Raw genomic sequence first — 12,673 nt, forward strand, 5'->3', positions numbered from 1 at the left:
GACGTGGTCCGACGAGCAGTGCCATGTCCGCGCCCAGGACCCGAACCAACAAAACACTGGGCCGCCCGCAGCGGAGCGTGCGAACCCAACCACTCGGCCACGGGGCCAGCCCTAAACAGATATTTCTTAAAGACATTACTTAGTCATGAATGCAGACTACTTGTGAACCAATTCATTTTAAAAACTAATTTTAAAAAACAAAAAATTTACAGCATTTTCCCTCCTCTATTATACAAACTGTACCACGAGAGAGTGACATAACAGCATATGAAAGGAAATTTCTCTTTATGGAAGAGTTTCAGCTAATAAATGTAGAACGAATGACAGAAACAGACGATCTTCACTTTGAAACATCTAGTGAATTGTTAATGAGTCTACGCATTAAGCATTGGTGGTGCCTGTTAACATCATAGAGAACCTACAAAATTGAGTTAAAAAAAGAAAACAAATCAGATTAAGCTCCAGATCTAACTACTAATTTACAAGAAATACAGAGGACATCAGGGAGACACAATAAGTAAAACCAGGACCCTGAGAATCCTGGGAGACAAACAACTAAACTTCTTTGACAAATGACTTTGCAGGGGATGAAAAAGACATGGAGGGAACCTTTACAGACTAAGAGGGATTTAAGAAACTTAATTAGTTAAAATGTATAGACTTATTTCAATAAACATTTCAAATAAAAACATTTTGTAATAGTTGAGACAATCAGAAATTTGAATACTGACTAGACATCTGATGTTAGCAAGGAATAATTATTTTTTCACTCATCTATCTACCCTTGTTTATGTTTAATGTTTTTATAATAAAGTTAAAAATAGTGATGGGAGTACAATTTATAATAATAAGTACTAATACAGTGGACAAGATGGAAACCTATTCATTAAAGCAGGGCCAGCTCTTGCTGAGACAATGCAGATGTAAGTGGGACCATGAACGAGTGTGGCTGTCACTAAGACTGGAAGACAGGCCATGTGAGAACCATGCAAGATACAGGATGCACCTCTCTAGGGAGAAAGCACCAGAAACAGACGATCATTTTCACTTTCATAATTTCCTATAGCCACACTGAACATTAGTTCTATTCCTGTTGAAGGATGTTATTCTAGTCCCACTACTTCCACACATTTTTGCATTTGCCAATAAAAAGAATGAACTAAGACAACTTCTATAGGAAACTGACATCCTTCTCCAATTCACCAGTTCCCCTAGAACTTAATTTCACATTTTTAAAAAACACCAATTGCAACAGAAAAGCCTGTGAACAAGACAATATTTTAAGGAAATACAATGTAAAAATTAACAAAACATTGTAAATCTTAGCTGCAAACAGGCATAAGATAATACAGACCAGAGAGTAAGTGTTTTCTGTTCTCTTTCCTAATTCAGTGTATAAGTAAGCGCATTTTTCACTAAAGCTTTACAACCCTAATGACAAAGATTATGTACATATTAACCTAATCATTACCTTTAAAAATTATTACTTATCCTATGTTAATAATTTTCTTCCTAATAAATCTTACCTTGATTTAATGAAATGACTGGTATTCGATTAGCATTATACAAAAAAATGTCTGCTCCATTCTCTTTGTTTCCAGATGAACTAGAATTCAGGCTCAATGTGAGCCACAATTGAAGAAGTGATTCCAACTGTAAAAGAATGAAAATTGACAAGAAAAAAAGTACCTATTACCTTGTGAAATATTTAAACAAAAATCTTATGTATGAATCCTTATGATTATGAATAAATAATTCTTCTATTAAATACTTCTGCTATTTAATAACCTCATTCAGCTGACAAGCAAACACATCCTAAAATTCTTGATGAAACAAAATTTAACTGAATTAAAATTTATAATTTACCTAATACAAATGTTTCTCTAAGTTAAAAGAGGTGATTCAAGTCTTTACAGTAGTATGTATAATATATAGCTGGAACTAAAGCAGCAAAGCTTAAAGTCATAAAAATTATAAATGACCTATCACTGAGGAGCTGTGGTTATCAAAGTATCTCCAGTATTTTCATCTGAGTACGATAAAGAAATCATCCCTGTCAGGTTGAGAATGATCTTCCTAGTTATTTTCATCTTTTATTAGGCTGGCAATAATCTCTAAAAATACACCATTTCTCCTGAAGTCATACCTGAACATGATGGACTTGAAGCATGGAAAAAAGTTTGTTGAAACAAACATTTAACATTGGGACAGATGATAACTGTATAATAAGCTGGTTGGATTGGTTCGCTGCTTGTAAACCCCCTAGAAGTGAATCATCTGTTCCAGTGGGAGACTGTGATACTGAAAATTAAACACAATTATGATTTTATACACAAAGTATCAGGAGAAATGTTAACTAGCTATTAATATCTATAGGTAAGTAAAGATCTTTTTGTAAAAGAATTAAAACTGAATTCTTTAAAATGGTTCATCATTTTATTATCTGAAAACTTGTTTTTACAACATTCCTTGAAAGTCAAAAAGACAATCACCAAAGAGAGAAGAAGCTCTTAAATTCATAGGACTTGTCCACCAAGGGAAAAGAATCTTACTCTCTAGCAATTTCTATTTTCAATTTTTTTCCTAATTAATAAAAGAGGAAAAGAAAAAAGAGAAAAAGATGAAACTTGACTAATTCTTGACAAAGTAGTTTTAGAATAATCTAGACTATAGCCCATTGATTCTTAACCTTGACAGCACATTAAAATTACCTGGGAAGCATTAAAAAAATTCTGATGCCCAGGTCACACACCAAACTAACTAAGTGAGTGTGTATTCATGGGACCAGAGAAATGTAGGGATACTAAGAGAGGTTTTTCATTATATTTAGAAAATTATACTAAAAGGGGGACACAGTTCTGTGCAGGACAATAATCAAAGGATAGAATATATTAAGAGAAAGATAAAAATTACAAAAGGATCTTCTAATAAATTGTTTTAAGCAAGAAATGTCTAACAAAGACAAGGGCTATTTGGGGCAGTACTGAGTTGTCTGTGGTCATGGAGAGGCCGACTCAACAAAAAGGACCCCCATATTACATAGGAGATAAGACACAACAATATTAGTATAATTTAGTGTACTAGCAAGTAAGTAGTGTAATAGTAAGTATTGTAATACTAAGATTATAGAACACTAGACTATTTTTTCTGTTTTTCTCCTTTTTTTCTATACCTCCTAAGGCAAGAAATAAATGAAGACTGCAGGTCAAAAAAATTCCATTTAACATAGGAAGATCTAAAAACCCAAATTTCCCTAATGAAATGGGTTGTGAACTCTCCTTCATAGGAGAAGGACATAAAGTCTTTCCTAGGTTCTAATTAGTATCTACTCCTTTACTCACCATGACCCAGAGAAGGTGAAGTGATTCCTAGGCCTAAGAAAAATACACATCTCCTTAGCACAGCTGCTCAATCTTTGCCTTTGAGAGACAGATTATCTTAACTGTACTCACCTGACAGGAGGAAATTGACCCAAGTCTAGCACTGTACGTTAAGAGTCAGCAAACTATAGCCTGATGGCCAAATCTGGCAGGCTGCCTGATTCTATTAACACAGTTTCTTAACAGCCATGCCCGTTCGTTTATGTATTGTCTATGGCTGCTTTACTGCTAACAAGTCAGAGGTGTGTAGTTGCAACATACACAGTACAGCCCAGGAACTCTAAAATATCTACCATCGGGTCTTTCGTTATAAAAGTTTGCCCTCCTTTGATATAGATAATTAAGTAGTACACTCTCTCAATTATGCAGTTCAATTTGCGTCCAACTGGCTGTCACCCTTACCAAGGTTTTCCGTTCTAGCCTTTAAAGATGATAAAGATGTCACTACTTAAAAACTCACTTTATCATAGATTTAGATATAATGCAATGAACTCCCAGGTAGCTAGCTATGCAGACTTCGCTAGGAATTTCATTACCCTCAGAACACCACAATAACAAAAACATGATTCAGGTTTTTGCATTGAACTTAACAGCACTACATGGATGTATTTTGTTCCCCCATCCACTCTCACGATTTGTTAATCTTTGTCTTATTTCTCAACTTGCTACAGCAAGGGAGAGGCTGTAAATACTTAGCCCACTCAGACTCACACCAGACATGGCATGTAGAAATCTGTCCTTGCTGAGTGCATCCGAAAATAATCAAGAGATAAATTATTCATTGCAATGCACTAAGAATGGTGACTTTTTACTTACATGTAGGAGATGTATTTGTTAATGCCTGTAAAATGGAATCTGCTTCCAGGGTGGACATCATTTTCAACATAAGTTCTGCCTGTTGTTCAAGTCCAACTTCTAGGCGAGCATCTAGAGCTAAAAAAAGCAATTAAAAGGAAAAAGAACTAGAGTGATAATTATTATTCATGTCCTACCTCCTATAATAAAATGTTGACATCCAAACCCAAAACAGGGTGAGGAGTCTGTCCTTACGTAAGAACAACAGAGCCACAGCAGGTAACAGCATCTGTGCCAAGGAGGCTAGAGATGGGAGAGTGGACATATAGACAGAAGCAGAACAAATAAGTGAAGTAATAATAATGGAAGCAAATAAATTAAGGATAATGAGAACCAGGCTCTTCACTGTCAGGGAAAAGAGATACAAATATGGAAAAGGAGAAAAGTAAAATGAAGCCTATGGAGTTAGATTAAGTGATGGATTGATGTGAACTCATGGCATTCTTTACAGATAGACTGACAGACAGACACACAGATATAAATACAGGTGCAAATGTGCGCAGACACAACACACACACACACACACTCCCTAAACTGGTCCACCAACAGAGCACGGAAACGGCCACCAAAATAGCAGTAAGTATACCTAGCACTCAAATCTTGGTTTCTTAATCACATTTCTCCAATAAAAAGTTTTGAAATACCCTTCTCCTCCCTGCTGAAGTGGCTAGTTCTCAGTCTGGGGAAGGGAAAGTAAATGATGAGCCTGGGGCATCTTGCTGCACCAGAAAACAGGGAAGTGCTCAAAGAAAGATGAGGAAATGTCAAAAAGAACGGCTTAAAGGAGATCCCACTGGTCAAATCTGGGACAATCTAAACATCAAAATAAATAATGACAACTGTGAATATACTTAAATGCCATGGCCATATATTTAAAAATGGCTAAAATGGTAATTTTTATGCTATTTATATTTTATCTCAAGAAATAACAAACCAACAAATAAAAAAATGATGACAACGAATTATAGCCCACTGAATAAAACAAGAAACCATGAGTCTATTCAAAACTAAATGAATAAACTAATAAATTTTTTTAAAAAGAATTGTTTCCAAGTACTATGCCCCTCTAGCCCCCAAAAAGTTTTTACCAAGGGGACAAGACTAACTTTACAGTTAGGGAAGATGGGCAGGCACCTCCTTAATCAAGTAATTAAACTTAAAACCACAAGTAGTGGGAAAAATTAAAATCATGAGCCACCTAAAAAGATGCCATAAGAAAACCTGAGCATTTCACTTTGGTGATATTTCTGCCAAAGATACATGATCACAGTTTAGTCATTAGGAAACAACATACAAACCCAAACTGAGGAACATTCTACAAAACAACTGGCCTGCAATCTTCAAAAGTATCAAGGTCATGAGAGTTAACTCTGCGGAACTGTGGTAGACTGAATAAATCTGAAAAGATATGACACTAAACACAATGTAGGATTGTGCACTGGATCCTTGTGCATAAAGGACATTAGACACAACGGATAAAATTTAATGTGGTCTGAATGTTAATATTGATGTTAATTTCCTGATTTTGATGGAATGTGCTTCCTCCTAATGTGTTTATGGAGAAGGATGTCCTTTAAAACAAATGAAACAAAACAAAAATAACATCAGATTAGCAACTTATTTCCAAACGGGTCAGAATAACAAACTTTCTCTGTATTATTCTTGCAACTTTTCAGTAAACGCACGATTGTTTCAAACTTTAAGAATATATATCTCTCTACATATATTTATATATATAATATTTAATATATATTTATATTTATAGAGAGAGACAGTTTTTTTTTTTTTGGTGAGGAAGACTGTTGCTGAACTAACATCTGTGTCAATCTTCCTGGTTTTATACGTGGGATATGCCACGGCACAGCTTGATGAGGTCCACACCCAGGATCTGAACCTGCGAACCCTGGGGCCACCAAAGCGGAGTATGCAAACTTAACCACTAAGCCACCAGGCAGGACCCAAGAAAAGATTTCATTTAAAAAAAAAAGGTCTGATACATTCTACATGATTAGAAGAGTACAAAAATAATATTCAATGTGGTTTCATACAGTTTACAAATAAAATACAAGTTTATTATAACAATACATAAATAAAAGAGAGCACAATTAATTAAAATTACTGGCAAACTCATGTGACTCATTAATTTATTTTGCTAGGTGTGATTTTGAGAAATAAAAGATGGACCATAAATGGAAGCTCCTCCAAACTGACTGACAAAGAAACATACAGCTCTGAATGTCACTTTCACGGCATGTCTGTGATACTAAACCCTCTCAGCATATACTCAGGCTTGACTTCTCAAGGGACAAAGCGTACATAAATTTAGGATTTAAGAACAGCATATGCCTTAAGATATGAACACACACTTACCCTGAGACACTGAAACACTAACTGTCTGTGATCCATTCTTCTCTGTATTTGCCGGTGGCTTTGCTACAGGAATTCCAAGACCTCCAATGTAAGGATTGTAATTGTAGGTGCCATAATCAGCACCCCAATAGTCATACCATGTACTGCTTATTGGCTTAAAAGAAAGAAAAAAACTGGTTTATTTTTGCCTCTTTACTAAGAGTAACATACTATTCATCTTATCTAAACTCAAACATGGCTACAAAATAAACATTCTCCCCACCCTTTAAATTCCCAAATCTTAATGATCTATAGGAATGGCTCAGTCTCCTCATTTTATACCAAAATACAAAAATACCTTACTTATTTAAAACCTGAGAGATAACTAGCATCCTTAATAAAACTTCTTACACACAAAAAGAATAGCTATGAAGTATTAGGGGTGTACCTCCTTTAAAAAATGTTGAGGCTAACATAGAAGTAGAATCTGCAATGAACTCAGCTTGGGTAAGCTTAAATTCTGCTTGAAATGTTCATAATCCATAACTTTACTTCCTCATGCTTATCAGTGGTTCTTACTAATATATAAAATAATATTAGTGGCTATATTAATAAAGTGATATAAGTTTTCCTTACACTATCCCACTGGTATTATTAAAAAACTACTATAGCACCTATAGCAATCTAATGCACTTTGAGTACACTGAATAATGGGTTACATTTGGTGATAAATATGTATACTTTCCTCTTTTAAGTAATTAATAAACCAAAAGTGTAAGATAACAGATTTTAATTGGAAAGAATACTCTAGTGTATCATACCTTAAAAACTTTGGCTGCAAGAGGATCCTTTTCCAAATCAATATCTAAAGGATCAATGTCAACTTCCATTAGATCTTGAAGTAGCTCAAGATCAATTTCTTTATCTTTTTCCAAAGAGGAAAGAGGAGGCGCACCTTCAAATAATTGAAAGTGATTTTATTGATGGAGTATATAACATAAAATTTAACCACCATGTTGCTTTTAATTACAGAAAAAGTTATTTTACTTGTATGTAACATATTTGTTTATACTGCCATAAAAATCTCTAAATTTTTATACTTGACAATTAAGCATAAATATGCAACTGGAACACATAATATGAATGCAATAATATTTGATTTCCCAGAAAAAAAATCCATGGGATCAGCCTTTGTTGAATCAAGTTACATTAACTTAGCTACTAAAAACAATCATTAATCATTTCTAGAATGAATAATATTATTCATTTTGTTACCTCCAATATGTAACTCATTATGTTACATCCAATATTTCAGGAAATGATACCCAGTATTAAAGTGAAAAGGAAAGATTTAAGTTATAAGACACCTACTCACCTTATTTTTCTATTATGAGTTAGAAATTATTTTGCTCTCAGATGTCTCCAAATTCTTAATTAGCCTTCTATGCCTTCCAACCTTTACCCTCCCGTCCTCTCACCCTCTTGTTCAACATATATTTATAGACTGCCTAGCAAATGAAGATTAATAAATCAAATTTCTACCCTCCAATAAATGAATAGAGGTTCAGAGGTGAGGGTAAACAGTACAGAAATTAAAAAAAACTACAACATAAGTGCTATCAGAGATAATCAAGAGTGTTAAGGCAGCACCAATGGCAGTGTCCAACTTTGCTGGTGGTGATGGAAAAAGCTTCTTGGAGGAGGGCATGCTTTATGGGAATCTTAGATAAGAAGCTCACCATGCAAATAACAGAAGGAAGTCTATTCCAGATAAAGGGAATATCATGTAGCAAGGATAAAATCATGAGAGAATGTAAGATTAAGGTATCACAAGTGGTTGAAATAACCACAGTATCTGGCAAATATAGGGTAGTAATTAAAACAGTCTTGAAAAGCAGGGAGTGTGCCATGAAGAATTGTGCATGCTAAGATACATGTATAGTTTCTAAAAAGGCAAAAAAGAAAACAGACAAAGAAAGAAACAAATACACCAAAAAAAAGTGGATCTTAAACAACAAGAGCCTTTAACCTTGATATCTTCACGACTGCATATCTTTAATTGTTTTCTAGGCTGTAATTTCTTCAACAGAGCCAAATCAGGCCATATCAAAATAACCAGGACATTACGAAAGCATAGCAGTTTATTATAATGAGGATTAGTTTAGAGAATCAAAACAAAACATATTTATCAGGAAAATAACTGATACTGTTACCAAGGCCAAAGATCTAATAGAAAAATATAGAAATTAATTTTATACTTCACTAACATTCTTAATTTTGAAATATATTTTCATTTAAAAAAAGAGCTAAAGGATAGTTTAAATGAAACATAATTCAAAGAATGTACCTGTCATATCATGTGTTAAAGGTTCATCTATAGTTTCCAGCAACTGAACTGAGGACTGTTGAAGGGAGTCATCAGAGTCGCCAGCTGTTGCACCTACATCCTCACTCACAGTTCCTTCCTCCATGGCTTCTGCAGCTACTGGAGCCAGTAATTCTCCTGTATGTAAGGAGACAGTCCTAACTGCTTTAATAATTTATAAATACACATCCAAATATAGGAAAGTCTATTTTCTCCTCCAGTTTAGAGAATGACAGCACGTATGCTCTAAGAACCATAAAGGATTCTGAGGCAAATGGTTCCCCACCTACATAAGGAAAAGCTAGAACCCATGGCATTACCGTCATAATGTAAAGACAAGTAGCTAGTAGAAAACACAAGACGTATAATATGAACAAGAAGTTGTTATAAACACTTTACATATATTAACACATATTCACCAAAACAACTTATAAGAAAGGCACTTTTTTTCCCGTTGTTTTATAGATAAAAAACAGGCAGAGAGAGTACCTTCGTCAAGCTCACATAAAGAACTAGTAAGCAGCTGACTGATGGTATTAATAGTGAAGCTGACTAGCTCCGATATCCCTGCACTTTAACAAACTGCTCCATAAAGACTTACATTTATACAAAACTAAGTATTTTTTGTATAAGTGGTTGCTACTGCTATAATGTTAAAGAGAGCTTTTATACTTTTGGGGGCTATAGTATCCTTTAAAGATTAGTCTAGCAATAACATGCTAATTTTGACATACCCTATGAAAAATAAATCCTGACAAACCTGCTAAAATATCCTGTAGCATACAAGTTAAGGAATACTGAGCCCAAGCACCACCCCAAGATATATCTCCTCTATTGAAGTCAGTTCCAACCAAAAGTAATAGCAGTCTCTCCAGTTGGGGTTCATTCACAATCTCACATAGATGTATCGTTGGCCTTGTGGCATTCGCAATGCGTGCAAGAACCTGTAATACATTTTATAAAATCATATACTTAAATAGTAATTACACGTTTTCTCCAAAAATAAAGTGTTACAGTTTTCAATGATGAGATATGCTTTTGGTATCAAAATAACTACTTGTCATGGGATGCAGAAGAAACTAATTTCATGGATCGAATATTAAAATCTGGGTTGAGTAGTTAAAAACAATTTCTATAAACAATGAATATGCTACAAGAAAGCCTTCAGAGCAATGAAATCCTCACATGACTATAATTCGACACTTATTTGTATATTTCCTATTTTAATTAACAGAAAAAAAGTAGGTTGGAGATAGATATATCCCTATTACCTACAATTCAAATCTACATTAATCTAGTTTTAACCTGATTAAAATACAAATCAGGTATCCTGAGAAACAAGAGACAAAATATTTTTTAAATCTTTCAAAGGACAATAAAAACAACTAAATTGCATAAAAGGAAAACCAATAAAAGCACTATTATTTCTATTAATAAAAAAAATCAATTAACAACTGCATGCTTTCTTAATTCTTTTACTTACCCTAAGTCTATAATTATAAATTATGCCTATTAGTTTACTTACCTTACAAACAAATAATAAAAGATCTGCATGACATGTAAAATCCATGGAGAGGAGAAACAAGACAAGCTTCTGCACTACTGAAATACAACGTTCATGGGCCAGAGTAAACGGAAGTGGTTCTATCTCCGGACTTTCTTTTGTGGTTGTAACTTCTGTGTCTAAATTAGAACGGGACCATTCTGCTGTCCGACGTAAACGAATTAAATCCTTAAAATGCTGTACGGAGAAATTTACAATACTTAAATCAATGTTTATTGAATGAAAATTCTTTCAGTACAAATTTATTTATGAAATGAAAATATTCACTCAGAAAACTTACTCTTCTAAAGAAAATTTTTAAATAAATCCTAACCTTCAAAAAGCAAGATTATTAAAAGTTATGCTGACCAATATACCTGAGGTTCTATTTTAGAGTAAGGTATAGGATATATAACAAAATTCCGGAAAAGTGAAATTCCACAGAAAGGCTACATTAAGTCAAATCTAACATCTTAAACATTACCAAACATCCTAAGCATAATTGATAAAAGGTGGAAGGTAAAGAAACCTAAGTAACTTCAATGATCGAGCATTAATTTCAGTGATTTCAATATCTAATGGAAGAACTATAACTTCATTATTTATAGAAACACAATGTACAAATTTGGTTGCTACATATAAATGTTATCCCCCAATATTAAAAAAAATACATATCAAGTTATTTTTTTAAATTTTATTTACCAATCATTGAACTTAATATTTACTTAGAAGGGACACATTAAGAAAATTGTACACTTCCTTGAGTCTTTTATCTTTAATTTACTGTAACACAATTCACTTTAAAACAAATACACTAGAAAAATATTCTAAGTCCACATTTATCATGTATTTCCTTGAGTTAAAAGCTACCTTCCCCCCCTTAAAAATTGTTTAGAATAGATTTTTCTGTTGATAAGCAAAATAACATATATTTAAATTTCCTGATCATTATTGAAGATACTTAACTACTCAAAGAATTTAAAATACTAAAAGGAAAGTAAGTTTTCTGAGATAATTACTTTAAGAAGTAACAGGACATACCTTTGAAGTGGCCTGCTTTAGTTTTGCTTGCTCTACCAGAAGTTTATATGATGATCCTTTGTTACTCTGTATTTTTTCTTTTTCCATCTGTTCCACCAAAGCCTTCTGTTTTGCTTTTAGTAGGTTAAGTTGCTTTAGAAAAAAAAAAAAAAAAAGTTAATCTTACAGCTAACAAGACTAAAAACAACAAAGTAAATTATAATACTCCTCACAGAATAAGTAATTCCCTGAAAGGTCCAGTTTTAACTGTGTTGCTGATAAAAAAAAAAATCATTTCCAAATCCCAACTACAATATCTCTCCATGTTACAATCAAGAATTAATCAATTCCTTACCCATGGGAGAAGCGAAATAACTGGAACACTTTCTTATGTGAGCCACTCATGAGACTGACTGATAGATACTCTTTCAGAGAGAGGATAAGAATTATTTAAAATACACGAGGAAAACATTTTTTTTGCACAATAGTCTAAGTTTTGATTTTATGGAAATCTCTCTCAAGAGTAGCACATTTTTTGATCTGCATTTTTTATTAACTAAAATTTTTATTGAGATAACTGCAGATTCATATGAAGTTTTAAGAAATAATACAGACAGCTCTTGTACACTTCACTCAATTTCCCCTGATGATAACATTTTGCAAAACTACAGTATAATATCACCACAGGGTAACGACATTGTTACAATTCACCAATCTTATTCAGATTTTTCCAGTTTCACTTGTAGTAATTTGTGTGTGTGTCTGTGTTTCTGTATTTTAGTTGTATAGAATTCTACATGCGTTGGTTCATGTATCCACCACTACAATTATATGAAAGAGTTCCATCATCACAAGGTTCCCTCATATTGTTCTTTTACGTTACCCATCCATTGTTCAGATTGCCCACCCAACTCTCTCCTATCCCATCTGACCCATCCCTAACCCCTGGCAACCACCAGTCTGTAGCAATGAGCAAACAGACCAAAAGGGAGAAAAAAATCTCTGCCCAGCAAAGTCTTAAGAATCTGTTGAATGACTTCCCCATATAGCCATCTATGCAGAACATTACTCTAAACAGAAAGTCAACTAGAAAGTTATAACCATAATTATAAATGAATAATTTAGTCAAGAACTTAATATACCTACTTTTCAAAGAATATT

General features: G+C 33.6%; 1 protein-coding gene across 27 annotated transcripts in view; it reads right to left on the bottom strand.

Moving 5' to 3' along the window:
- BIRC6 (baculoviral IAP repeat containing 6) overlaps window positions 1-12,673 on the bottom strand; it is a 222,506-nt gene that overhangs the window by 106,809 nt on the left and 103,024 nt on the right. For all 27 annotated transcript variants that reach the window (XR_011426501.1, XR_011426502.1, XR_011426503.1 and 24 more), the window contains 9 exons: window positions 11,534-11,665; window positions 10,475-10,690; window positions 9,710-9,893; window positions 8,932-9,087; window positions 7,406-7,539; window positions 6,606-6,759; window positions 4,197-4,313; window positions 2,147-2,301; window positions 1,527-1,653 (listed from right to left, as the gene is read on the bottom strand). Coding sequence is in view for 24 of the 27 variants with exons in the window: in XM_023619262.2 (XP_023475030.2) it covers window positions 1,527-1,653; window positions 2,147-2,301; window positions 4,197-4,313; window positions 6,606-6,759; window positions 7,406-7,539; window positions 8,932-9,087; window positions 9,710-9,893; window positions 10,475-10,690; window positions 11,534-11,665 (1,375 nt within the window). In the remaining 3 variants the exon portion in view is untranslated. The remainder of the gene's footprint in view (window positions 1-1,526; window positions 1,654-2,146; window positions 2,302-4,196; window positions 4,314-6,605; window positions 6,760-7,405; window positions 7,540-8,931; window positions 9,088-9,709; window positions 9,894-10,474; window positions 10,691-11,533; window positions 11,666-12,673) is intronic.

This window comes from Equus caballus, chromosome 15, assembly GCF_041296265.1.
Source record: "Equus caballus isolate H_3958 breed thoroughbred chromosome 15, TB-T2T, whole genome shotgun sequence".
Lineage (NCBI taxonomy): Eukaryota > Metazoa > Chordata > Mammalia > Perissodactyla > Equidae > Equus > Equus caballus.